General features: G+C 39.2%; 1 protein-coding gene and 2 pseudogenes across 1 annotated transcript; 2 read left to right on the top strand and 1 right to left on the bottom strand.

Annotated features, from left to right (window-relative positions):
* Nucleotides 1-3,342: 3,342 nt before the first annotated feature.
* On the bottom strand, nucleotides 3,343-4,671 carry LOC100517215 (olfactory receptor 4C46-like). Its single transcript, XM_003124178.2, has one exon. The coding sequence runs from the start codon at nucleotides 4,664-4,666 to the stop codon at nucleotides 3,728-3,730; it is 939 nt and encodes a 312-aa protein (XP_003124226.2). The 5' UTR covers nucleotides 4,667-4,671; the 3' UTR covers nucleotides 3,343-3,727.
* Nucleotides 4,672-12,769: 8,098 nt separating this feature from the next.
* LOC100522010 lies at nucleotides 12,770-13,704 on the top strand (annotated as a pseudogene).
* Nucleotides 13,705-22,473: 8,769 nt separating this feature from the next.
* Nucleotides 22,474-23,701, top strand: LOC110258245 (annotated as a pseudogene).
* The last annotated feature ends 690 nt before the right edge of the window (nucleotides 23,702-24,391 follow it).

Below are 24,391 nucleotides of genomic sequence, written 5' to 3'. Positions count from 1 at the left end.
GGGATTGAGCCTCCACAACAGCAGTGACCCAAGCTGCTTCAGTGACAATGCTGGGTCCTTAACTCACTGCACCATAAGGGAATTCCTGATTGTTTCCTTAATGTGCAGATTTTTTTCTTTGATAAATAAGTAGTCTTGTTTGTTTAGTTTTACATTTGTTGCCTGAGCTTTTGGTGTCATAGTCAAGAATCATTATGCAGACCAATGTTAATAAGCTTTTACTCTATGTTTTCTGGCATTGTTACAGTTTCAGGTTTTACATTTAAGTCTTGTTCCTTTTTGTGTTGATTTTTGTACACAGTATAAAATACAGGTCCAATTTCATTCTTTTTCATGTGAATATAACTTTACCTATCACTATTTACTGAAAAGTCTATTTATTCCCCATTGAGGTGTCTTGGCGCCCTTGTCAAATATTAGGTAACTATATAGGCAAGGGTTTATTTATGGGATCTCAATTCTGTTCTGTTGTTTTGGGTGTCTATTTTATGCCAGTACCATCCTTTTTGGATTACTATAGCTTTGAAATATAATTTGAAATTTGGAAGTGAGGTGTTTCCTGGTTTGTTCTTCTTTCTCAGTATTGCTTTGGCAACTCAAGGTCTTTGGTGGTTCCGTATGTATTTTAGGACAGTATATTCTAATTCTGTGGAAAATGTCCTGAAATTTGATATGAATTTCATTGTATCTTAGATGGTTTTTGGTAGTATGGATGTTTTAACAGTATTAATTCTCATGATCCAATAAATATTTTTCTTGGAAAATTTTCCATTTATTTCTTTTCCATTTATTTATGTCTTTTTCAATTTTTTTCTTTAATGTCTTACAGTTTTTAGTGTAGAGGACTTTCAGCTCACTGGTAAATTTCTTCCTAAGTATTTAATTCTTTTTGGTATTCTCATAAAAAGGGGTATTTTTTCTGATCTCCTTTTCATATAGTTTGCTGTAAAGAGATACAATTTTTGTATTTTGATATTTATTCTACATCTTTACTGGATTCATTTATTCATTTTTAGAGTTTTTTTGCGTTTTAAATATATAGAAACATATCATCTGCAGAATTTCTATTTGGATGCCTATTATTTCATTTTCTTTTCTGATTGGTTTTGCTAGTAATTTTTTTTTCTTTTTTACAGCCATACCTGCAGCATATGGTAGTTCTTGGGCCAGGGGTTGCAATGGAGCTGCAGCTGTGGCCTACACCACAGCCACAGCAACACCAGACCTGAACCACATCTGTGACCTAGGCTGCCACTTGTGGAAATGCTGGATCCTTAACACACAGAGTCATGTCAGAGATAGCACATGCATCCTCACAGAGACAATGTTGAGTCTTTAACTGGCTGAGCCACAGTGGGAACTCCAAGTACTTCTAACATTATGTTGTATAGAAGTGATGAGAATGGGCATCCTTACTTTTCACTGGGTTTAGAGGAAAAGTGTCAGTTTTCTCTCATTATCATATTAACTGTGGGATTTTCATTAATAGTTTTCACTGTCTTAAGGAAACTTCCTTCAAAATCTTATTTTGTTGAGGTTTTATCATGAATGGTTGTTGTGCCTAAATGCTTTTCCTGTATCTACTGATATGATTACGTGAGGTTTTTTTAATATTTCATTCTGTGAAGTGGTTTACAACATTGATTGATACACATATTTAAAGAAGTCTTGCATCCCAGGGATTAATCCTCCTAGGTCATGGTGTATAATCTCTTAGATGTGCTAAATTTAGTTTGCTTGTGTTCTACTGAGGTATATTTCTTATTCATAATGCTTGACTGGTAAAACTTCTTGAGCCTTTGATGTCAAAATGTATTCATTTTATTCTCATATTTTAATTCTAATTTGGATGATATAAAACTGAAAGTTGTTTTGGAGAAATTAAGGACATTTACCCATTAACTCTCAATTTGTAGATTTGCAGACAAAAATTCTGATACAGGGTTGATTTTTTTCATAGCCTATTGTTATTTTGTGAATTTGGCATCCTAGTGAATTCCTAGTAATATAGCAATTGACATTTTTAGGAGTTCTATTTTGGGATCAATATTTTTTTTTTGTTTTATTCCTTAAACATGTCAAAATGGCTATGATCTTCTGAGAGACCACTGAAATCCACCCATGGATGACTGAATTCATTCATTTCCCTTTGTACTTTGATGTCTACCATTTTTTTGGCTTTAATTGCCATCTTTTTTTTATCTTTTTCTTTTTTTCATCTCCTGTATTTTCAGGGCCACACCCATGGCATATGGAGGTTCCCAGGATAGGGGTCCAATTAGAGCTGTAGCTGCTGGCATATATCAGAGCCACAGCAATGCAGGATCCGAGCCGCATCTGCAACCTACACCACAGCTCACAGCAACGCCAGATCCTTAACCCACTGAGCAAGACCAGGGACCGAACCTGCAACCTCATGGTTCCTAGTTGGATTCATTAACCACTGTGCCATGACAGGAACTCCAGATATGTGTATTTTTAAAAACAGATTTTAATAATGAAATGTTTCTAAAAAGTAATCATATTGAGAAAATATAATAGAAACAGCTCATATTAATAAGATTATGAAATCTTGCTGAGGACAGGGAGCATATCAAGCTAAACTACTTGCTCATATGCTGAGAATTGTAATTTCCATTTCTGTTACCTTATCCTTAGTGTAAGCAGTAACAAAAACAAACTATAGTTCCCCCAAGAGGTATAGCCAAAATTGTCCCTAGAGTTGAATCAGGCAAAAGTAGGAAATAATTCCCTGGCCTTCAGCACTACATTTTTGCATTTTTTAATATTATTGAAGTCATTCATTTTCCTTTGTACTTTGACACATTCATTTAATATTGATCATGCACCTGCTATTTTGCTACCTTGTAGAAACGATTGTTATGTTGTAGGCAAGTAGTTTATATTTAAATCCCTTTCTGATATCAAAATATTCTTTTATTTGAATCATTACTCTTTCTGATGTGTTACCTACATAGCATGGGTGATATGAACAATACATGATGGTCCTGAAGCCTACAAGGTAATGTGGAGATGGTGTATATAAGCTTCACCTTCATTATCTAACCCTCAGAGATAAGTAGGGCCAATGCTTTTATAGCCCAAAAATAGCTACTTACTCTAATGTTACAGGCACTCACACAAGCACAGTTATTACAGAAAGATCACTTGATTTTCAATGAGAAATAATAAGCGAATTGTACATTGTGTTCAGCACAGGCCCTGTCTCAATAAATGATAACTAGTAGTTATCTGATTTTGCTATCATCATTGCTTGACAGTTGAGGGCATGAGGTAGGAAATCAGTCAGTTTTATGGCTCTCCAGTGTATCTTTTTTGATATCATCCCCTTGATACCAGATTTCTCACTTGAAAAATGACAATAGTAACTGTATACTTCCTTGGATTATTACAGAGAATGCTGCCCAGTAACGGAAAATTTAATTACTCAATTTGGTATTAGAAGGCAAGCTTATGAATCCATGTATCTGCTTGAACATAGTAAGATTCTTCTAAAATTCTTCCATTGTGGTAGAATTTTCTAAATATGAAAAGAGTGGCCCCACATTATGTTATTCTCTATTTTCTTGCACCTATTTCTGCTCCACTCAATGCAGGGGATATGATTCATAACAGTTAGTTGATTTCTTTATCTCATAAATATTTCTTGCTGAGACAGTCTTTTGACCATAGCCTCAGGTAAATCAATGTTGGGCCCAAGTCATATTTATTTGTCACCTAAGATAGCTTTCCTGACACACAATTTCCTAATGGCATTTTTCATCTGGGCATTTCTCAAGGTATAGATTAAGGGATTTAACATGGGGGTTATGGTAGTGTAGAATAAAGCAACTGCTTTGTCAATTGATAAAGTACCTGCAGGTCTCAGGTACACAAATATACAAGGCAAAAAGAATAAGACAACCACTGTGATGTGGGAGATGCAGGTGGAGAGGGCTTTGTGCCTTGCCTCCAAGCTGTAGGTCCTTAGGGAGCACAGAATGACCACATAGGAGACCAGCAGGAGAAGGAAGTTTAAAAGACAGATGAGGCCACTGTTGGCAGCAACAAAGAGCCCTAGAGTGTGGGTATCAGTGCAGGCAAGATCCAGCAAAGGGTTCAGATCACACATAAAGTGATCTATGACGTTAGGACCACAGAAGGGTAATCTGGAGATGAAGAGGATCTGTATGGTTGCATGAAGAAAGCCTCCCACCCATACCACTCCCATGAGAAGATGACACACTCGCCGATTCATGATGGTTGTATAGTGCAAAGGCTTGCAGATGGCCACATAGCGGTCATAGGCCATCACAGTCAGCAGGATGATCTCAGCACCTCCAAAGAAATGTTCCCCAAAGATTTGGATCATACACTCATCAAACAGGATGGTCTTCTCTCCATGGAGTGAACCTATAATCATTTTGGGGGTACTGACAGAGGAATAGCAGGCATCAATGAAGGAGAGATGGGCCAGGAAAAAGTACATGGGGGATCCCAGGGATGGGCTGGCAGTGATGGTGATCACAATGAGCACATTTCCTACCATAGTGATAATATAGATGACAGAAAACACAGCAGATATGAGTTTCTGCATCTTTGGATTCTGTGTGAGCCCCAGGAGAACAAACTCTGTCACATTGTTCCTATTCTCCATGTATTTCATATGATGGTTAATTGCATTACCTGAAAAGAAAACCATTTTTATGAATGCCACCTTGACTTTGGTACACTTCCCATTATACCATATAATAAATCTCTAAATTCTATTAAGTCTTGGATTCTTTTTGTTTGTTTTTTAGGGCTGTACCTGTGGCATATGGAAGTTCCCAGGCTAGGGGTAATATTGGATCTGCAGCTGCCAGCCTATGCCACAGCAACACCAGATCTACACTGTGTCTGTGACCTACATCACAGCTCACAGCAACACCATATCCTTAACCCACTGAGCAGAGCCAAGGATCAAACCTGCATCCTCAAGATTCCCTTCCACTCTGCCACAACACGAACTCCCAAATCTTGAATTATTTGAGTGTGTGTTTGTGTGTGTATTTGTGTGTGTTGGAAAAAAAGATTGTGAGATCATAAAGATTATTTAAATTATCTCCTAGGTAAAGTCTTTTTTAACACTATAGATATGAGTAACTTTTCTAAACACACACGCAGGAGGCCATCTTTGTACACTTCATCATCCCGAAGGACTGAGTCTAATTTGACATAGTACATAGCACATAGCACACATATTGGCACCCAACTCTGAAAAGCAGGTAGAAGTTGGGCATAAAAATCTATCATTGCAAAGCTGGAGAATTTTTGCTTTAGTATCTAGGAAATGAGGAACCATGGAAGGTTATTGAGAATATGAGTGAAAGGATGGATAGGAATTTGAATAAGAGGAATCTTGGATGTTATTCTACTAAAGACCTTTGTGAGTCTTGGATGAAATGCCTGAAATCCAGTAAAGGGGTAGAAAGCAAACCCCAGAACTCCAGTAGTAGACTACCTATAATAGTTGAATGATGAGGTATCTAATGGCAGAATATGGTGTCTGATATCAGAGAGGTGGGTCTTATCATTGGCTTTATTTCTATGAGCCTCAAAACTTTCAATGTCAAATTAAGGTTAATATTAATTATAAATGATATTTTCAGCAGTTGGAGAGAGGATGAAATACTCTATCACTATACCTGAAAAGTATTGAAAAATGAGCCCTGTGTATGGTAAGGAACAATCTTTAGCAAGGGTCAGCACTATCGCAAAACTTACCTTAGTTGTCTTAGATGGTCTTGATGTGTTGGGATATACAAAACCAATTACTTTTTTAAACTGGCTGCTTCTTGTCATAAGTCATTCTAAATATAAAATATATGTCAGACTTGGAAAGAGCTTATTCATATAATTCACTATCAAATAAACAATTATTAAGAAATCATATACACTGAATATATGCCAAGTTTTTGGCATGTCAAGTATACGTCAATAAACTTGATTCAAAAAGGAAGAGTTCTTATAAGCCTAAATCTTCCCACCTTTCCTAAAGCTTCAAAAGTTCTTCACAGAAACTCTGTTGGAAACATCATTCAGGATCATTTTTGCATTTAGAATAGGTTCTCTTGAAAGGCTATGAAGAAGTGATCTTAAATAAATGGGTCTGGTTCTGTAGGGCAAGAGGCAGATAGTGTAGAGGTCAAAAAGTTCACTCTGTCCATGATGAAGCTGGTTCTGGAGAGGTGAATGGCAATCAAACTCATTTTCATCTTGCTCTTGTCAAGAAGACATTTAAAAAGATTTCTATAAGCTTCAGGGACCTTGTCTCATGGCTGCTGCTTTCTCTCCTAGGAATTAATTATCAGCTTTGATAGAAAGGTTTGTTTTAGAAGCAAGTATCTGCAGAGATGTGTTGAGAAACACCCATTATTGAATGGGAAGAGAATCATCTCTACACTTGTAACCTAACCTAACCAAGAGCCCCTTTCTCTATCTAAGCCTGGACTGTTAAGAAAACTGAATGTTATGCGCAAAGCAAGGTGGCAAAATTGCAGTGTATGGAAATGATAGGGATGGAGGTGATTGCAGAAATCCCCCAAAAAAGGACTGTATATAGAAAGGAGTGCCTAGGGGACTTTGGGAGATCACTGTAAGTTACTAACTGCTCAAGAAGGCCATCAGAACAAGGCAGGCTTGCTTGACTTGTGGAGGCATGAGATATACCTCAGGTCATTGGGTGAGGTCTGCATTCAGATTCAGAGCAAGGGCAGGAGTTTGAGGACTGCCTTTCTGCTGATTTAAATGAGCACCATGACCAGATACAAAGGAGGAGTTACTACCCAAAGAAAGAGAAAGAGGCAGCATTTTTCCAATCCCTACTTCCTTTGGGTGAAAAACACTGTAGCCCACCAAATCCTTGGGGCAGAGCCCCCTTGCCTGCCTGCTTGCATCTCTCACAATCATCCTATCTTAATAAATCTATTTCTCGCCTATTACTTTGTCTCTTGCTGAATTCCTTTTGTGTGGAGGCATGAAGAACCTGAACCTCAGTAGTCCAGATGCAGGGTGTGCAGGGTGAGTGACTCTAATTTAAAACTGTGGGGTTAAGTCCCAATCTCAGTTTAGGATGGGTTCAAGTCCCATCACGTGTGTTCAAGTCCCAATCTGGGTTTAGGCTGGATTCAAGTCCTGGCACATGGGTTCAAGTCCCAACCTGGGTTCTGGCTAGGTTCAGGGCATTAGTGCTGTCAGTTTCAGAATGGTGATGTAGTTTCCTGATTGAATTGTATCACAAATAGAGCTTCTATTTTACCTCAAATATTAAACTTTTTCTGGATGCCCACTAATGACTGCTTGAAAGCTCGATCAGCAATGGCATAAAATTAATGGCAGCCATTTTGAAGTTCTTGACTCAAAAGTTGTTTTTCCCAAGCTGCCAATCCATCTATTGCTTATGGAATGGGTGGTCAATGGGGACCTGCTCTATAGCACAGGGAAATCTACTCAATATTCTGTGATAGTTTATATGAGAATGGATATGTGTATATGTATAACTGAATCACTTTGCTGTGCAGCAGAAGTTAATACCACATTGTAAACCAACAATATGTATACAAGTATATGTAACTGTGTCTCCATGCTCTACAGTAGAATACATATATAAAAATAAATGATTTAAAAAGTCAATAAAATCTAAAAAAAATTAAAAAGTTGTTTTTCATATTTCTTAGAAGGGAATGCAAATGTTCAGGAACCCAAATTACAGTTACTTCTGGGATTCATGAACTGATCATTGTGGAATTCTGGGCAGCATTAAAAAAATGTGGAGAGATATATGAAGCCATATGAAGAAATGGAAATAAGACATTCCATATCCCTGTGACCTGGTAGTGTTAATTATTTTCATTGTAGCTATGCGTGAGGGTATGTAGTATGCAGTTTCAATTTGTATCTCCATGATCACTAATGATATTGAACATATTTTTCATCTTCTTATTGGCCTTTTGTGTATCTTCTTTTGTGATGTTACTGTTTGAGTTCTTTGCACAGTTTAAAAATATGGGCTGGTTTTTTTTATATTTCTGAGTTGTAAGTATTCTATATATTCTAGACACAGGTTCTTAGCCATATATTTAAATGGCACATGTGTAAAATGTTCTCCAAGTCTCTGATTCTGTGGCTTGCATTTTCATTTTTTTTAAAGATTTTAATTTTTTTCTATCACAGTTGATTTACAATCTTCTGTCAATTTCTGCTGTTGGCATTTTCATTTTTAAACATAGTTTCACCTGATGAGCCAAGGTTTGACAAATTTTAACTTTTCATTTTTCTTAGGGTTCATGCTTATTGTGTCATATCTGAAAAATACTGGTCTGCCTCAAGGTCAAAATAGAATTTTTTTTGTCTTTTTGCCTTTTCTAGGGCTGCTCCTGTGGCATATGGAGGTTCCCAGGCTAGGGGTCTAATCAGAGCTGTAGCCGCTGGCCTACACCAGAGCCACAGCAATGCAGGATCCAAGCCACATCTGCAACATACACCACAGCTCATGGCAATGCCAGATCCTTAACCCACTGAGCAAGGCCAGGCTTTGAACTTGCCTCCTCATGGATATTAGCACCTAAGGACTTTGTGTTTCAAATTCAACATGGAAGTTTCTTTTCCTTTGACTTGAATTTCCAAAGCATTGGAACTTTGAAAATACTTGCTGAATCCATTTAAATAACCTTGTGCCACCATGATACTCTCTGCTTCCTGTAGCTCTATCCAGTCAGTGGAGACTTGAGGAATACACTTGATAAGACTTTAAATGTAATGGTTATTTCTTATTCCTGAATACATTGGAAATTCTCCTTAGCTACAGATGTCACCATGGTGAGTTACCTAGAATTGCTGACTTTTGACCCAGTTTTCACCTTTTCATTTTCTTCCAGGGTTTTATAGTTAAAATCATTAAGGCATAACTTTCTGGTATTTGATGGGAGATACTTTGAGATGTTTTAGGATATTTTGCAGAAATATTTGTTCTCCTTACTCTATATGGATTTATCTATGGCTAATCAGGAATTGGTTTAGGCTTTACAGATTCCTCAGTCAATTTCCAGGTTAACATGGGAGAGAGAAGAAGGAGAGCATTTGGATTCTATTTTTCAAAGGAAGAATTCAGCTCAAAAACTGAGATCCCAAAAAGAAATGGATTAAAATATAGCATTAAAAAAAGGGGGGCAGGATTTTCTGTTGTGGCTCATCAGTAATGAACCTGACTAATATCCATGAAGATGCATGTTTGACCCCTGGCCACACTCAGAGGGTTAAGGATCTCACATTGCTGTAAGCTATAGTGTAGGTCACAGACATGGCTCCAATCTGGGGTTGCTGGGGCTGTGGTGTAGGCCCAGTTCTGAGTTGACCCCAGCCTGGACACTTCCATATGCCATGTTTGTGGCCCTAACAAAGCAAAAAAAAAAAAAAAAAAAAAGAAAAGAAAAGAAAAAGAAAGGAAAAAAAAAACCTTCTGCTGTGGTTTGGTATCTTTACTCCAGGCTCAAGGACTATTTTATTCTAATTCTATTCAGACCTTAGTGGATGTTGGTCTAACAAGACAAAATCTTATTTCTGCTGCAGTCAGTGGGGTCTCAGCAATATGGCTGCATTTCTGCATCCCTGACCTCAGACAGTCCTTTTCCTGAGAGTTCAGATAGATATTTCTGAATGTAGGACATAAAAGTTAATTCTCTTTTTCCCCTTATATACACTGGTCTTAAGGCATCTGAAAGGAGATAAGATGAGATGGTGGGAAAATAAAATCAGTTTTGGCCAGCAGAACACTTGGATTCTTGTGTACTACTGACCAGTTTCTACTACTGATCAATTTCCTCCTTGGACCCCAGTTCCCCTATCTTTAAAGAGCATTTGAGATGATCAAATACAAAGTGCTAGATTTTTGTGTACAAAATTCTAGGTCTTGTCCAATAGACCCTTGAACTCATCATTTGATAAGTTACAGATATTACATTCCATTTCATTCCAGTTCATTGGTTACAACAAATTTACATTCCATTTCATAGGTTAGCAAAAGAACTGCCATGGATCATGCATGGTCATTTGTGGTGGTTTTTCCAAACTCTGACATTGCTGATTTCTAGAAGTAAACTGGATGTACACTGGAGAGACAATAAGTTCAAAGAGCTAGAAACAGACAATGATTTTGAATACAGTCTCCTCTATTTATCTTGTCTTTTTTATTGTCATGTCTGGGGAAAGTCATATACTTTCTAATCACTGATGCCCTTTCCTTTGAAGTATAGATAATATTGTGACAACCTCATAGGATTGTTTTTCAAATTCTGGCATTGTTGATTCCCAGAAGGAAACTGTGCTTCTACTGGCAAGGCACTGAGCACCAAAGAACTAGAGACAGGCATCCTGAATTTGAATGTAGTCTTCTCTATTAGTTTATCATTATGACTTTGTGCAAGACATTTATCTTCTTGTGACCACAATTTCCTTTCCTTTAAAGTATAGGCAAGAGTGTACAACCTCATAGGATTGTGTTGAAGACTACATGAAGTAATGCATGTAAAGTACTTGGTATAGTGCCCAGTAGAGTGCAAAGTACAACCACAATGAACATGTATCATAGCAACTACATGGTGTAAAAAATTCATCTCTGCACTCCATAGAAATGAGAAAAGGCAGATTTATACTAAAAGTTTGCATTTCACAGTGTTTGAGTATATGGAATATGGACAGCAACAAAGGTTTCTTGGCTTAGGGAGAAGTTTGTCTGCTGAAGTTCTTGCCTCCCAATTGCAGTCTGAATGCCTTTTTGTGGAATATCAAGATTATCTTGCTGCTGTTCTCTTGGGGGCTGTTGGTTAAGGATCTAGCATTGTCACTGCAGTGGCTTGTATCACTGCTGGAGCATGGGTTTGAGGCTGCAGCCATGCCCCCCCCCAAAAGGATTATTTTGTTATATCATAACTTTTGTCCATTTGTCCTTTTTTTTTTTGAAGTATGGATATTAGAGGATTTAAATGGTAACAGGAACTCTCCTGGTCTTTGGACTAAGATGAAAAAGAAAATAATCCCGTGCTTGGGTCTATCAATTAGCAAAGGCCATCAAAGTGATTTATTTTGACATAGACCAAGTTGTTTTGTTTGGGTGTTCATTTTTGTGTTGTGTGGGACAAAAGGAGCCAGTGAAAACTGTGCAAGAGAACTGTTTTAAAAATATATTCTAACCGCTTCAAGGTTTGCAAGAATCTGAAGTAATAAGTGAAATCATGAGGATGAATAAATCGAGTTTGGGATTTTCGTCTGATTTTCGGTTGTTGATTCTCCCAGGGGTCATCTTCTCTAGAGGAGAACTGGCACTTAGAAGTGCACTCAACTTTCTTCTTCAGTGTTATTGTTCCTGGAAGGATTCTTTGATGCAATGGACTGTCCAGAAAGGGGACCCCTCTCCTGGGGCTTGGAACCCTAATGCTAGCTTCTCAGTGAAGCCCTTGTGGGATCACCCAGAAGAGGTTTCCTTTCCATGTGCCTTATTATTGACTACACATAACAGACAGAATTCATTTTACACTTCACTGCCTTGTGCTTTTCAGAATGCATAAGGAGAAAGAGAGTAATGGAATCTTAGGTTTAGGGAAAATGTGAAAATTAATACTGACAATACTTAGTTTAATATTCTACCTTAAAGTTTGAATACTATGTGTATTTCCTCATCAGGTAAATGGAAATAGACTTTGCATTGCACTGACCTATTTGATTATCCAGGCTTGACTTATTGGCTGTCAGTATAAATTGTATAAATTAAAATCAGACATCAATAATATTTGGTAGACTAAAGATGGAATTTAGGATGATTATAAGGGATCCAGGGGGCAATCAGGGCAGCCTCACCCTCTGCCCTGATCTTCTCAAGCCCTTGTTACCCAGTCAAGCCCTTACTCTATGTCCATTAGGTGACCTGATAACAACAAGTTCATCAGTACATTAGAACAGCTAACTGAATTATATCCAGACAATATGTTTTGGATCTCACAATGTGCTAATGTCCACTTCCCTATGTTTGTTTTCCCATACCTATCCCAATCACTTTAAAAATTCATTATTTCAACTTGAGGAGTCTAAGACAAAACATGGAAATTATATTTCCTGACCATAAAATTAGTAATATAAACTGTAGATTTTGAAAATATTAAAACAATAAAGTTTACACATAATCTCTCATTCAGGAGTAAAAGTCTAAGTATAATACTTTATTTCTTCATCACCTCTTTGTCAATAGACAAAACCTATATTAAATTTTATAAGAAATTTTTAAAATTTGAGTTTTATTCTTAAATGGCACATATAAAACCTAGCATCTTTAATTACAAATTGAGTATCATTCACTAATTTTTACCTATATTATTTTTATATGCTTAGAATATGAAAACTATTATATCATTTTTTTCAAGTTACTTCACACATACATTTTAAAGTCTTATTCGTCTCGAAAGTTATTACTTCTCATCACTATGTAGTCCATTATATTGATAGTCAAGGGAGTTTTGGTGATTACAAAGACCAAAGGAGATGTAGTTTCTTTCTTCTGGTTTTCATTTGTCTTATAAAAATAATTTTGAGTCCAGAATTAAAAAAAAAACCTAAGAGAGTTAACTCAGAGAAATTTTGAGGTAGCTCTTCCTAGACAGTTTTGACAAGAGAAGGAATCATCTGAGAAATTATAAGAGTACTGTTAAAAGGCAGAGTTTTGAAGTATTTCATGCTTTTGTGGTTCATTTTTCCTTTCTTTTATTTTTTTTAGGTAAAGCATTCTTTCAACCATACCACAAAAATGGAGAAAAAAAGGAATGTGACCGAATTCATTTTAATCGGTTGTACCCAGAATCCTCAAGTGCAAAATGTAGTGTTTGTGGTGTTTTTGGTTGTATACATGATAACTCTTTCAGGCAACCTGCTCATTGTGGTTACTCGTACCACCAGCCAGGCTCTGAACTCCCCCATGTACTTCTTCCTGACCCACCTTTCCTTGATAGACACAATTTATTCTTCTTCCTCAGCTCCTAAGCTGATTGTGGATGCCCTTAACAAGAAGAAAAGTATCTCTTTTATTAGGTGCATGGCTCAAGTCTATGCTGAACACATTTTCGGTGCTACTGAGATTATCCTACTGAAGGTGATGGCCTATGACCACTAAGTGGCCATCTGCAGACCTCTTCACTACACAACCATCATGAGCCAAAGGCTGTGTATTCTCCTGATGGGAGTGGCCTGGGCTGGGGGATTTCTCCATGCAACCTTTCAGATTCTTTTTATTGTTGGGCTGCTCTTCTGTGGTCCCAATGTCATAGATCCCTTCATGTGTGACTTGTACCCTTTACTGAAATTTGTCTGCATGGACACTCACACCCTGGGTCTCTTTGTTGTAGCCAACAGTGGGTTCATCTGTCTGCTTATTTTTTTCCTCCTGTTGATCTCCTATTTGGTCATCTTACATTCCCTAAAGAACTACAGCTTGGGGGCGGAGCACAAAGACCTTGCCACTTGTGTCTCTCTCATCACAGTAGTTGTCTTACTTTTGTGCCCTGGATCTTTGTGTATCTGTGCCCAGTGAACACTCTGCCCATTGATGAAGCTGTTGCTGTCTTTCATACAATTAGGCACACAGTTGCTCATAGTAGTCTCTCATGATCCTTTGTATTTCGGCAGTGTCAGGTGTAACTTCTTTATCATTTCTAATTTTTTTTTTATTTGAAACCTCTTGCTTTTTTTTTTCTTGATGAGTCTGGCTAAAGGTTTATCAATTTTGTTGATCTTTTCAAAGAACCAACATTTAGTTTCATTGACCTTCTCAATGGTTTTCTTTATCTCTAAGTTATTAATTTCTGCTGTAATCTTTATATGAGTTCTTTCCTTCTATTAATTGAAGACCCCAAATTCCTGCTAGGTTTGCTGAGGGAGGAAAACACAAGGCCAAGTCGGTAAAGCAAGAGAGATTTATTAAGGCATCAGAAAGGGACAGACTGAGCTCTAGAGGGCACCAGCTCTGACTGTGAGGAGGTGCTGGTCTTCTAAAGGATCTGTGGTTGGAGTTCATGGAGGGAACTTGTGGCAGGAACAATGAAGAAGGAGAAGGGGAAGGTCAAGCGACTCAATATAATTTTGGGGTAGGGGGTCAAGTCCCATGACAGAGGTCAGTTAATCTTTATAAGTGGTTAATCTATGCAGCATTTGTTTTCCACAGGCCATTGTTCCTTGTTGCCCACCTTGAGCACCCACATTCAAGGAAAGGGTGTCCACAGCAAGTCTCCAAGGTGAACAGTCTCATGTGGGGGTGGGGGTCTGTGTCTCCATCCTCTTGGGAACCTATCACTTTCCAAGAAACCTTTTTGGGAAGGAGAAAAGGAGCATCTGAGATGTTGTGACACCTCTGCCAGCATCTGGGTAATTCCCACCAGATGCACTCTGAGGCCACCTGGACCTTGTCCATCTGGGCAAACTTTAGTTCCTATTTGGGAATTTTCCTTTTGGGAGACCCCATCTATAAGGCACCTCTTGGACTAAGATCCCAGGCTTAGTGGGACTTGGAAGTCAATTTGGACCAAGGTCCAGGGCTTGGTGGACCCCATCAACTTTGCCCATTTGGGAAACTTTGGTTCCCATTTGGAAATCTTTCTTTTGGGAGATCTCATTTGTAATTCTGTGCGTCTCTCTTGGCTGGTGAGGATTTTGGTTTTGCTTTCAGTTTTGTGCTCAAGTATTTAATTCCATCTGATGGTACCCTAGAAGAGAGACTGTGGTCTGGACTGAGTGGTGAAGTAGGATGTTGATCTGATGCCATTCCAAAATTTGGCTGCCTCAATATAATTTTGTTGGGATAGAGATGAAAGTGTTACCTGAGAGCATTTGCTCTGACGAAAAGGGACAAGACGACTCCTGGCTGGTTTTGGTTTTCTCAGGTGACTGAGAAATGTAATGCATGGGGGTGGAGGCTGAGTCCTCATGCCATGCAGTGGTCCCATAGGGAAACCCACTCATTCATTAAACCTGCTTAACCAGGGACAAGAATGAGAACTGGCCATTCAGTGATCTGAGCATGGGTGGTGTCCTAGATGCCACTGGGGGAGCTGAGACATGTAAGAGAGAGCTAAAGCAAGTCTGGGCTAAAATCTAGAGGAATTAAGCTCTCAAGCAGCACACTGGCCCACCACACAATGGCATTAGTAAACTTCATCTCTGACAAATTCAACTTTGAAATGGGAAATGGAGTCTCAAACAAAAATGAGGAGCACCAGAAAGCCAGGCTCCAATGAATGTAAGTATCTGAGTATTAAAGGGAGTGTTTTTGCCCTAAAAATAGTCAAAGTGGGCTCTTTTATTTCATATGCAGTCATTAGAGAAAGCTGGCTTGGAAAAGCTTTTCTGAATCCATGACATTCCTGGGATATCCCTTCTTTGCTATGACTGACATCCCCACCACTTGGGGTACTTGAGGACCAGCTCACCAGCCGGTGGACCAGACCCAGTGGCTGCAGCTGGGACCCTTTGGTCCCCGGTCACCTTCTGACACAGACAACTGGCCAGAGTGACCCAACAGGGTAAGAGACATGAGACTTCGTTGAACTTCCTTCCCTTCCCTTCTTCTCTCAAGCTGGACTTTTTCCCTCCCTTTGAAACCTTTGAAGACCCCACATATTTCTGTGTCCCCTCTTTATTAGTACTCAGACCTGAGCAAGGAATAGTCGAGAAACAATACTACAGCCTTGGGGCCAGGATCCTGGTTCCCCCTCAAGGGATACACAGAATGACATGGGCATCTTGTACACCTAAGAGAAAAGTTATATTCCTTATGCTTCTTTTAGAAATGAATACTTTCAAAATGAACAGCCTAGAGTCCTTCCTTGTCCTTCTCTCGGGCTTAATTGCACCCTAAACACAATCCCTGATAAGCTAAAGATGAGGCACCCTGAGCACAACTGCCTGTGGGGTAAAGATGATTAGCACTTGATGTTTTTCAGGGATTTTCCTGGTTTGTTCTAATCTCTGATCAATGTGCCCTTTTCCCAAGTGCTGTTGTTCTAGGCAATAACCCAGAAAACCACCATCACGATCATGCCGAGATCTCTTGACACCAGTGTTGATGACAAAGATTCCCCTAAAGAGAGAAGAATGCATGTTTTCCCCAATCCTGACTCCTATTTGAAAGCCTGTATTTTTTCCTGCCTTTTTGTATAAAATGCCCCCAAAATGGAGTGCAGTCTTTAAGGTATTAGCCTGCTGTGGCCTCCTCTCCCTGGCAAAGCAACAAAAGCTATTTTCTTCTCCATTAGCCACAATTCTGTCTCTGCATTTCTATTTGGCATTGATGGAGAGAAGCTATGTTTAGGCCACAAAAATGGTGATCTACCCCTTGTAGGCTTTCACCCTGCAGCTGCTGACACATCAGTGGTGGGGCTGGACCACATCTGCCCCCTGTTTTCATCCAGGGCCTGTTGGGAACAGGCTGCTGCGAACAGTGTCTTTCATTTCTGGGGTGAACACCCAGGCATGGGGTCACTGGGTCTTGTTCTCTATGTGACAAGCTGCTGTGGCAGGGTGGGGAGGTGTAAGGGCTCCCAGGTCACATCCTCAAGGTCCCTGCCAGACTGCCGTGTGGTCACTGTTTTATGTTCGCTGTTCTTATGGCTGTGTAGTGGCATCTCATGTGGCTTTGAGCTGATTCCCCTCAAGGCTGATGATGTGAGGTTAACAGCCAGCTGTGCTCCCTGTTTGGGGAGTGTCCAGGTGTGTCCTTTGCTGACATCGTATTTGGAATATTCCTTTTTTATGGTTAACTCACTGGAGTTCCTTCTATATTCCAGAACTCACCATTTCCAATTTTCTCCCAGTCTGTAGTGATCCTTTCATCTGTTTAACTGAGTCTTTGGCAGAACAAACGTTTTTCGTTCGATGAGGCCATTTGGGAAAATATTGTACTGCATTGTCTTCCAATCTGCAAACATGGTGTCTCTGTGTTTATTTGGACCTCTGATCTCTTTTAACAACATTTTGCAATTTGTGGCCTGCAGTCCTACCCACATTGCATTATGTTCATGCCTAAGTACCTTATCTTCTGAGGTGTGACTGTAGCTGGTGTGGTGTCATCCTTTGGATTCCATGCAGCCGTCATGGCATGGAGGAGCCTGTGGCCTGGCACATGAGCTTGCCAAGCCCACTGTCCTTCTACCTGTGTGTTTGCTGCTACCCTGAGATTTTCTAGACAGCCATGTCCTCTGAAAATGGGAAGTTTGATTTCTTCCCTCCCAGAGCTTTGAATGAGAGCTTTGCTGGATGGAGTATTGGTTCGAGGTTCTTACTCTTCATCACCTCAAATATGTTTTGCCACTCCCTTCTGGCTGGTAGAATTTGTGCTGAAAGATCAGCTGTTATCTTTATATGGGTTCCTTTATATGTGATGTGTTGCTTTTCCCTTGTGGCTTTCAATATTTTGTCTTTGAACGTAATTTTTGTCTGTTTGATTAGTATGTGTCTTGCTGTGTTTCTTCTTGGGTTTATTTTGTGGAATTCTACTATTTCGTTTTGTTGATTTTGTATGGAATTGTCTGTTTCTTACACTTGAGTGAGTGTTTCCTTTCCCATATTTGGGAAATTTTTGGTTATAATCTCTTCAAATATTTCCTATGGCCCTTTCTCTGTTCTCCTTCTGCAACCCCTATGTTGCAAATGTTGGTACATTTAATGTTGTCCCAGAGGTCTCTTAGACTCGCCTCAGTTTTTTCATGCCTTTTTCTTTATTCTTTTCTGCAGCAGTGATTTCCACCACTCTGTCTTCCATTTCACTTATTCATTCCCCTGCCTCCATTAACCTGCCATTGATTCCGTCCCGATTATTTTTCATTTCAGCTATGGTGCTATCCATCTTGCTCTTTAAATCTTCTAACTCTTTGTTAAACATTTCTTTAAGTTCTCCATCTGGGTCTCCATTCTTTTTCCAGGATCTTGGATCATCTTTACTCTCAACACTCTGAATCCCTTTTCAGGTAAATTGCCTATATCCTCCTCATTTAGAGGTTTTTGTGTGTTTTTGTCTCATTCCTTTGTCTGACAGCTGCTTCTTTGTCATCTCATGTCTACCTTTCTGCTTATCCTCCCCTTTACAGTTGGTATGGAGAGCCCTGGAGTTCTGAGGGGTGGTAATGTTTCATGTGTACTCAGAGCATGTATTGGGAGTCATGGTATCATACTTCTTCCCCTGTAGCTGGGTGGCTGCAAAGGATATGGGTCTGTGAGATAGGTGGCAGTGATTCACCACTGGAAGGATTGCTTCTGTAGCTTGCACTGGTGGCAGTGTCTTCTAAAGCCCCTCCTGAGAGCAGGTAGCTTTGAGGGCTATTTTCCATAGCTTGCTATGCCAGCAGTTTCTCCTGCTGCCCCCTCCCTTTGCCAGGAAGGCTCCATTGCTCTCAGTAGGTATAAGAGTAGGTGCCACTGTTCTGCTAGCACTCGCCTTGCTTGGCCACTCTAGGGATCTCTCAAGCCTCAGGGCTCAGGGACTTCTCCCTAATTATGGTTCACAGGTTTTCTTTTTAGCTGAAAGATGTGTGTTTCTAGTGGTCCCTTCCCCTGCCTTACTGCTGAGTGGAGTGCTCTTTGTAGCCGCTATGGGTTGGAAGGTGTGGTAATGGGCCTTTCCCAGCTGCCTTGGTGTGAAATGAGTGCCACTATATGGGCCTTTGCAGGGCCACTGGCAGGGGCCCTGCAACTTGTGCTCTTCTCCAGTCAGGCAGCCCACATCTCAGGCATGGAACAGACACTGGCAGCCCTCTCACAGGAGTGGGCATTGTCACTGGCAGATCTCTGGTGCTGAGTGGGCAATGCTGGTGCAAGTGTCTGAAGAGTCTCTGGGTAGAAAAGGGGAAATGCCAAGATATAAGTGTTAAAGGTGGAGGCAGAGGTGCATTCAGCCATGCACACATTTTATGAAGTTTGCCTCTGGTGTCATGAACATTACTACTAGTCATGAGAAGACACCACCATGAAGGGCTTTAGCGTTTTCTGGGTTTTTTTTGTTTTTTTTTTTTTAAGAAAGGAAGAGATGCAAGAAGTGGGCTCATAAAATCTCCTAACAATATCTATCTGAAGACCTGCTCTTCCACTTTTCCCAGAGCACAGCGTGCCTCACTCCTGGTCTTCACCCTGAGCTCTGCTCAGGGCATGCTGTGGGTCTGCAGCTGAAGTAGTTCATGGTTTAATCCACGCAGAGGCAGATGGCAAGTGCTAAACTCCAGTTCACAGCTGCTGTCAAAATGGATGAGTGAAACTGGAAATTCAGAGTGCCTTCCAACAAGTGACATTATTTCAATCTTTGTACTCAGAGGGGCATCATTACAAAATAATCCACCATCACTTGCTAACATATTTCCATGCATCTTGTAATTATACTTCCCCTCATACTCTGAGAAAGAAACAGGGGGAAATGAACAATCTAACTTTTTTTAAAATAAGATTTACCATTAATATAGACATTAACTGAATGAAACAAGAACACAAGGGTGGGAATGATCTTTAGAAATCAACAAATATTTATGAGCATCAGGTATGTGAAACTCATGTATTGTTGTGTGGGGACAGAAGACTTTAATCCATCAATTGTAGTATATTTTCTGGAGATGGCAGAATACAGAAATGCTTACAAATGGTTTATACATAAGATAGCTTAGCAAAATAAGTTTTGTTAGGAACTCTGGGTACTAAAATGTTAGAAGAGATTATTCCTGGTTCAAAATTACAGAAAAGTTTAGTGGAGATATTGACCTTTACACAGCCTCCGGAGAAGGCCAGCTTTTCCAGCTTCACATGACAGCTTTGACAAGAATATTGTCTACCGCAGTGTAGAAGTATTGCCCTTTCTGTTCTTTCAAATGATATCATATGATTTTGATCTGCTCTTGGCTCACATCAAAGATTTAATCTGATAGATAAATAACTACTTCTTAGGGAAGGATCAGAGGAAACACAACAATGAGTAGGTTTAAATGTATAATAAAGGTGAACAATAACTGGCCTTACATTTGGAAGAGGAGTTCCTGAAAATACTTTAATATCCTCCCTTTTCATGAGTATTTTTGCCCCATGCTGGGTTTCTTCACTTGTGAGCTTATCTACTATTGTCCCTTCAAAGTTCCCTCTCTTCCAAAAGATTCTAAATGAGGACTAAATACTAATTTAATGGTGTATAAGGGAATCATATTAGGGAAGGATAAGTAGTGTGTATTGAGTTTCATGTTAATCTTTTGATTTGCATATCAAACTCATTTCTTGGACACCTCTGGACCAGATACTCAGGAATCATGAGATTTAGGAGAAGGAGGAACTCAAGGAGGGCACTTTGTTTTGTTTTGTTTGTTTTTGTTGTTTTGGGGCTTTTATGGAATAAAGTATGCAGGAACAATCTGTTCACATTTCTGCAAAGAATGGCAAATTCTGCAGAATAATAGAGTGTAGGTTCTCCCCCAAAGATTTTTGTAACTGACTTGGGGAGGGGTGCATCATTTCAGAGAGAATCCTTATAGAAAATGCTTCTCACTGTGGTCTCCACAGAAGCATAGACTTGTAAACATGAAAAGATCCACCTAACACTTTATATTACACCCTTGAATATTCTCCACCTTTGCCTGATTTTCTTTCAGCTCTTCTCTGTTCTTGCCACACCAAAAAATAGTCTGTTTAATCTGTTTAACAATCTTGGCCATTCTAAACTTGGCTAAATCTTGTTTGAAGAGTCGAGGTTAAGACTGTAATATTTAGAAGATGTGCCTTGCAGGACATTTGATCCTGTCCAAAAGGTCATAAAGACTTTTGGTTCATGCTAAAAAGGTTCTTGACATTTGACCAAATGCCTCACTGGACATTTTAGGTAGGACTGAATACCCAAAATCCCAAGATGTGCTATTTTACTGATGCTGTTTTGCCTCCAAACTAGTCTAATCCATGTATGTGTCAGAATCTTTTGAAAATATGAGGGAAAATGTCAACCATCTTTTAGAAAAATAAACTTGGACATGTAGTCATATACATAGTGAAATCAAACTGAAATAATTTTTTTTTGTCTTTTTAGGGCCACACCTATGGCATATGGAGGTTCCCAGGATAGGGGTTGAATCGGAGCTGTAGCTTCCAGCCTACCCTAGAACCCCATCAATGTGGGATCCAAGATGTATCTGTGACCTACCCCACAGCTCACAGCAATGCCAGATCCTTACCCTACTGAGAAAGGCCAGGGACTAGTGTCTTTATGGATGCTAGTTGGGTTTGTTAACTGCTGAGCCACGATGGGAACTCCGAAAGATGTTAATCAATATCAGGAAGATATGAAAAATGCAAAGCTTCTTATAGCATGTTCTAAGGGCCAATTATTTATGTAAAACAATCTAAATGCTTCAGATGATCATTTGTGTAGGTATCCAGGTCTCAATGTCTTACATCCTATTGGAAATTCACATTCTTTTTATTTTTATTTTATTTTATTGTCTTTTTGTCTTTTCCATGGCTGCACCCATGGCATATGGAGGTTCCCAGGGTAGGGGTCCAATCAGAGCTGTAGCCGCCAGCCTATGACACAGACCCACAGCAATGCAGGATCAAAGCCACATCTGTGACCTACACCAAAGCTCAGGGCAATGCCGGATGCTTAACCTATTGAGCAAGGCAACACACAACATCATGGATACTAGTCAGATACACTAACCAATGAGCCACAATGGGAATTCTGAAACTCATATTCTTTTTGAAGACTCATAGCTGAGTCACTACTTGTTCAAAATTGATCTCAGTGTTGTTGTTTTGGGCTTCATAAATAGAAAGCACATTTTTCTGTCTACCATAATGATAGATAGAAGACCCTACAAATTTGATATGAGACTCTGTAAACTTGATCTTACTATATTTTAAAATCAGAATAGTACAACAATGACATAAATATGATCACATTTTAAAATAGTAGGGAATGAATGTTCATTTCCGAGTCAGTTAACACCTACATTATACCAGGCAGTTAGATTGAAATTGTGGAGGACAAATATCCTGAGAATATGTAGCATTTTGAAATTCTTTTTTAAGAATGAAAAGTAGAATAAGCACATGAATTCTTGTGCTGCAAGCAATAAAAATTCTTATATTGTAAGAAAAGCTATAACGAAAGTCTTCAGAGAGCAGGAGAATGCATTTCCTTTCTCACAGGCAGTCACAGAAACCCAGCTGGACCATTTTATCCTAAAGTTCAAGGAAAACAGAAGCATCTAAAATAGTCCCAGGATAGAAGGAGAGAGCAGGATAAATTTGAAAATGCTACATTTACTTCTTTTTAATTCTTGGCTTCTACATTAGTTTTATTATGGAGGTAATATCATTAATTTTACTAATCTTTTTTGTGCAGTGAAAAAGAAGAAATTACATAATAGAGCACTATATGCATTCATAAAATTAGCAAAATTAATGAGTTACATCTAAGTCAGGGGGATTATTTGAAGACTGTTACTGAAGAGTATCATATTCGTAAGCTTACTGAGACTCATAACAACCTATGCAGTGGTCATGAAAAATTGAGGAACAAAGAGAGAAAATTGTTAAGAAACCACAGTTAGAATGTCTCTAATGTTTACTACTTTTTTTCTAAAATATTTCATCACATTAGATATCACACCATAAGTGAATATCTTTAATTTTTTGCAGATAAGCATTTCACATTCAACCTTTCCCTTCATTCATGAAATAATGCAGCTGAACAATAATGTGACTGAGTTCATTCTGCTTGGGTTGACCCAGGATCCTGTTAGGAAGAAAATAGGGTTTGTCACTTTCTTGATTTTCTACTTGGGGACATTGATAGGTAACCTGCTCACTATTGCTACCATCAAGACCAGCCAGACACTTGGCAGTCCAAAGTACTTCTTCCTTTTCCACATACCCTTATCTGATACCTGCTTCTCTACTTCCATAGCTCCTAGAGTGATTGTGGATGCCCTTTAGAAGAATGCCACTATCTCTTTTAACGAATGCATAGTGCAAGTCTTTTCATTCCATTTCTTTGGCTGCCTGGAGATCTTCATCCTTATCCTCATGGCTGTTGACCACTACATGGCCATCTGTAACCTCTGTGCTACACAACAATCATGAGTCATGGAGTCTGTGGGATGTTGGTGGCTGTGGCCTGGGTGGGATCCTGTGTGCATTCTTTAACTCGGATTTTTCAAGCCTTGAGTTTACCATTCTGTGGTCCTAATGTGATGGATCACTATATGTGTGACTTACAGCCTTTGCTGAAACTTGCCTGTGCAGACACCTATGTGACCAACCTACCCTTGGTATCCAACAGTGGAGCCATCTGTACAGAGAGTTTTGTCATGCTGATGGTCTCCTATGTCATCATCTTGTATTCTCTGAGAAACCACAGTGCAGAGGGGAGGAAAAAAGCCCTCTCCACCTGCATCTCCCACATCACTGTGGTCATCTTGTTCTTTGGTCCTTGCATATTTATATACACACGCCCTGCAACCACCTTCTCCATGGATAAGATGATAACTGTCTTTATACAATTGGAACCCCTCTGCTCAACCCTCTGATTTATACGCTGAGGAATGCAGAAGTGAAAAATGCCATGAGGATGCTATGGAGCAAGACGTTGATCCCAGATGACCAAAGATGAATGGAAGTTTCAATTTTTTCTTCATAGCTTAGATTGACTGAGAATTAGTCCCTCAAGAATTTTATATCTTACTGTGGTATTCATTTAATCCTATCATGGGGCAGTGATATTTGGTTCCTTAAGAAAAGGGAGCACTATAAACACAACAATCTTTAGTGTTCCATCAGCTTTATGTAGAGGAAGAGATGGAGTCAGGTACAAAGAGGTATGTAAGGTTCACTGCTTTAGATGCTTTTCAGTACTGTGTCTCTGTCTCTCTTGCCTGCCTAGTGTCACTTTGGTTTCATCTAGCATTTTATCTTCCATTTTTCAAGATGATTTCTGGTGTTGTCTGCTTCTTCATACCAGTCTATAAGCTTATATTCATATATTAGCAGGTTTTACCTCTTTCAACTATTTCCTTTATCAAACACTGTGGTCTCATGTCTACTCATGGACCTTTAATGTAGTAAGCAGTTCTTTCTTGTCAGGAGAAAGTATCCGATTCAAAGAACTATAGAAACTTCATGTTATAAGGGACAATATTTAATACAGTTATCGCTCTAGATAACTTCTTGAGCCTTCACTTCAAATTGTTACCTTGTGTTACCTAGTCCTTCCAGAACAGTGATAAAACACTGAGAAAATGCACACTTCTGAGGTAGGTCTTTGAACTTAAAAGGTTTGACATTTGGGTTTGTAGTTATGAGA

The sequence above is a fragment of the Sus scrofa genome, unplaced genomic scaffold (assembly GCF_000003025.6).
Source record: "Sus scrofa isolate TJ Tabasco breed Duroc unplaced genomic scaffold, Sscrofa11.1 Contig1644, whole genome shotgun sequence".
Classification (NCBI taxonomy): Eukaryota; Metazoa; Chordata; class Mammalia; order Artiodactyla; family Suidae; genus Sus; species Sus scrofa.
The sequence above is the reverse complement of the archived record's forward strand: the minus strand, read 5'-3'. Positions and strand labels throughout refer to the sequence as shown.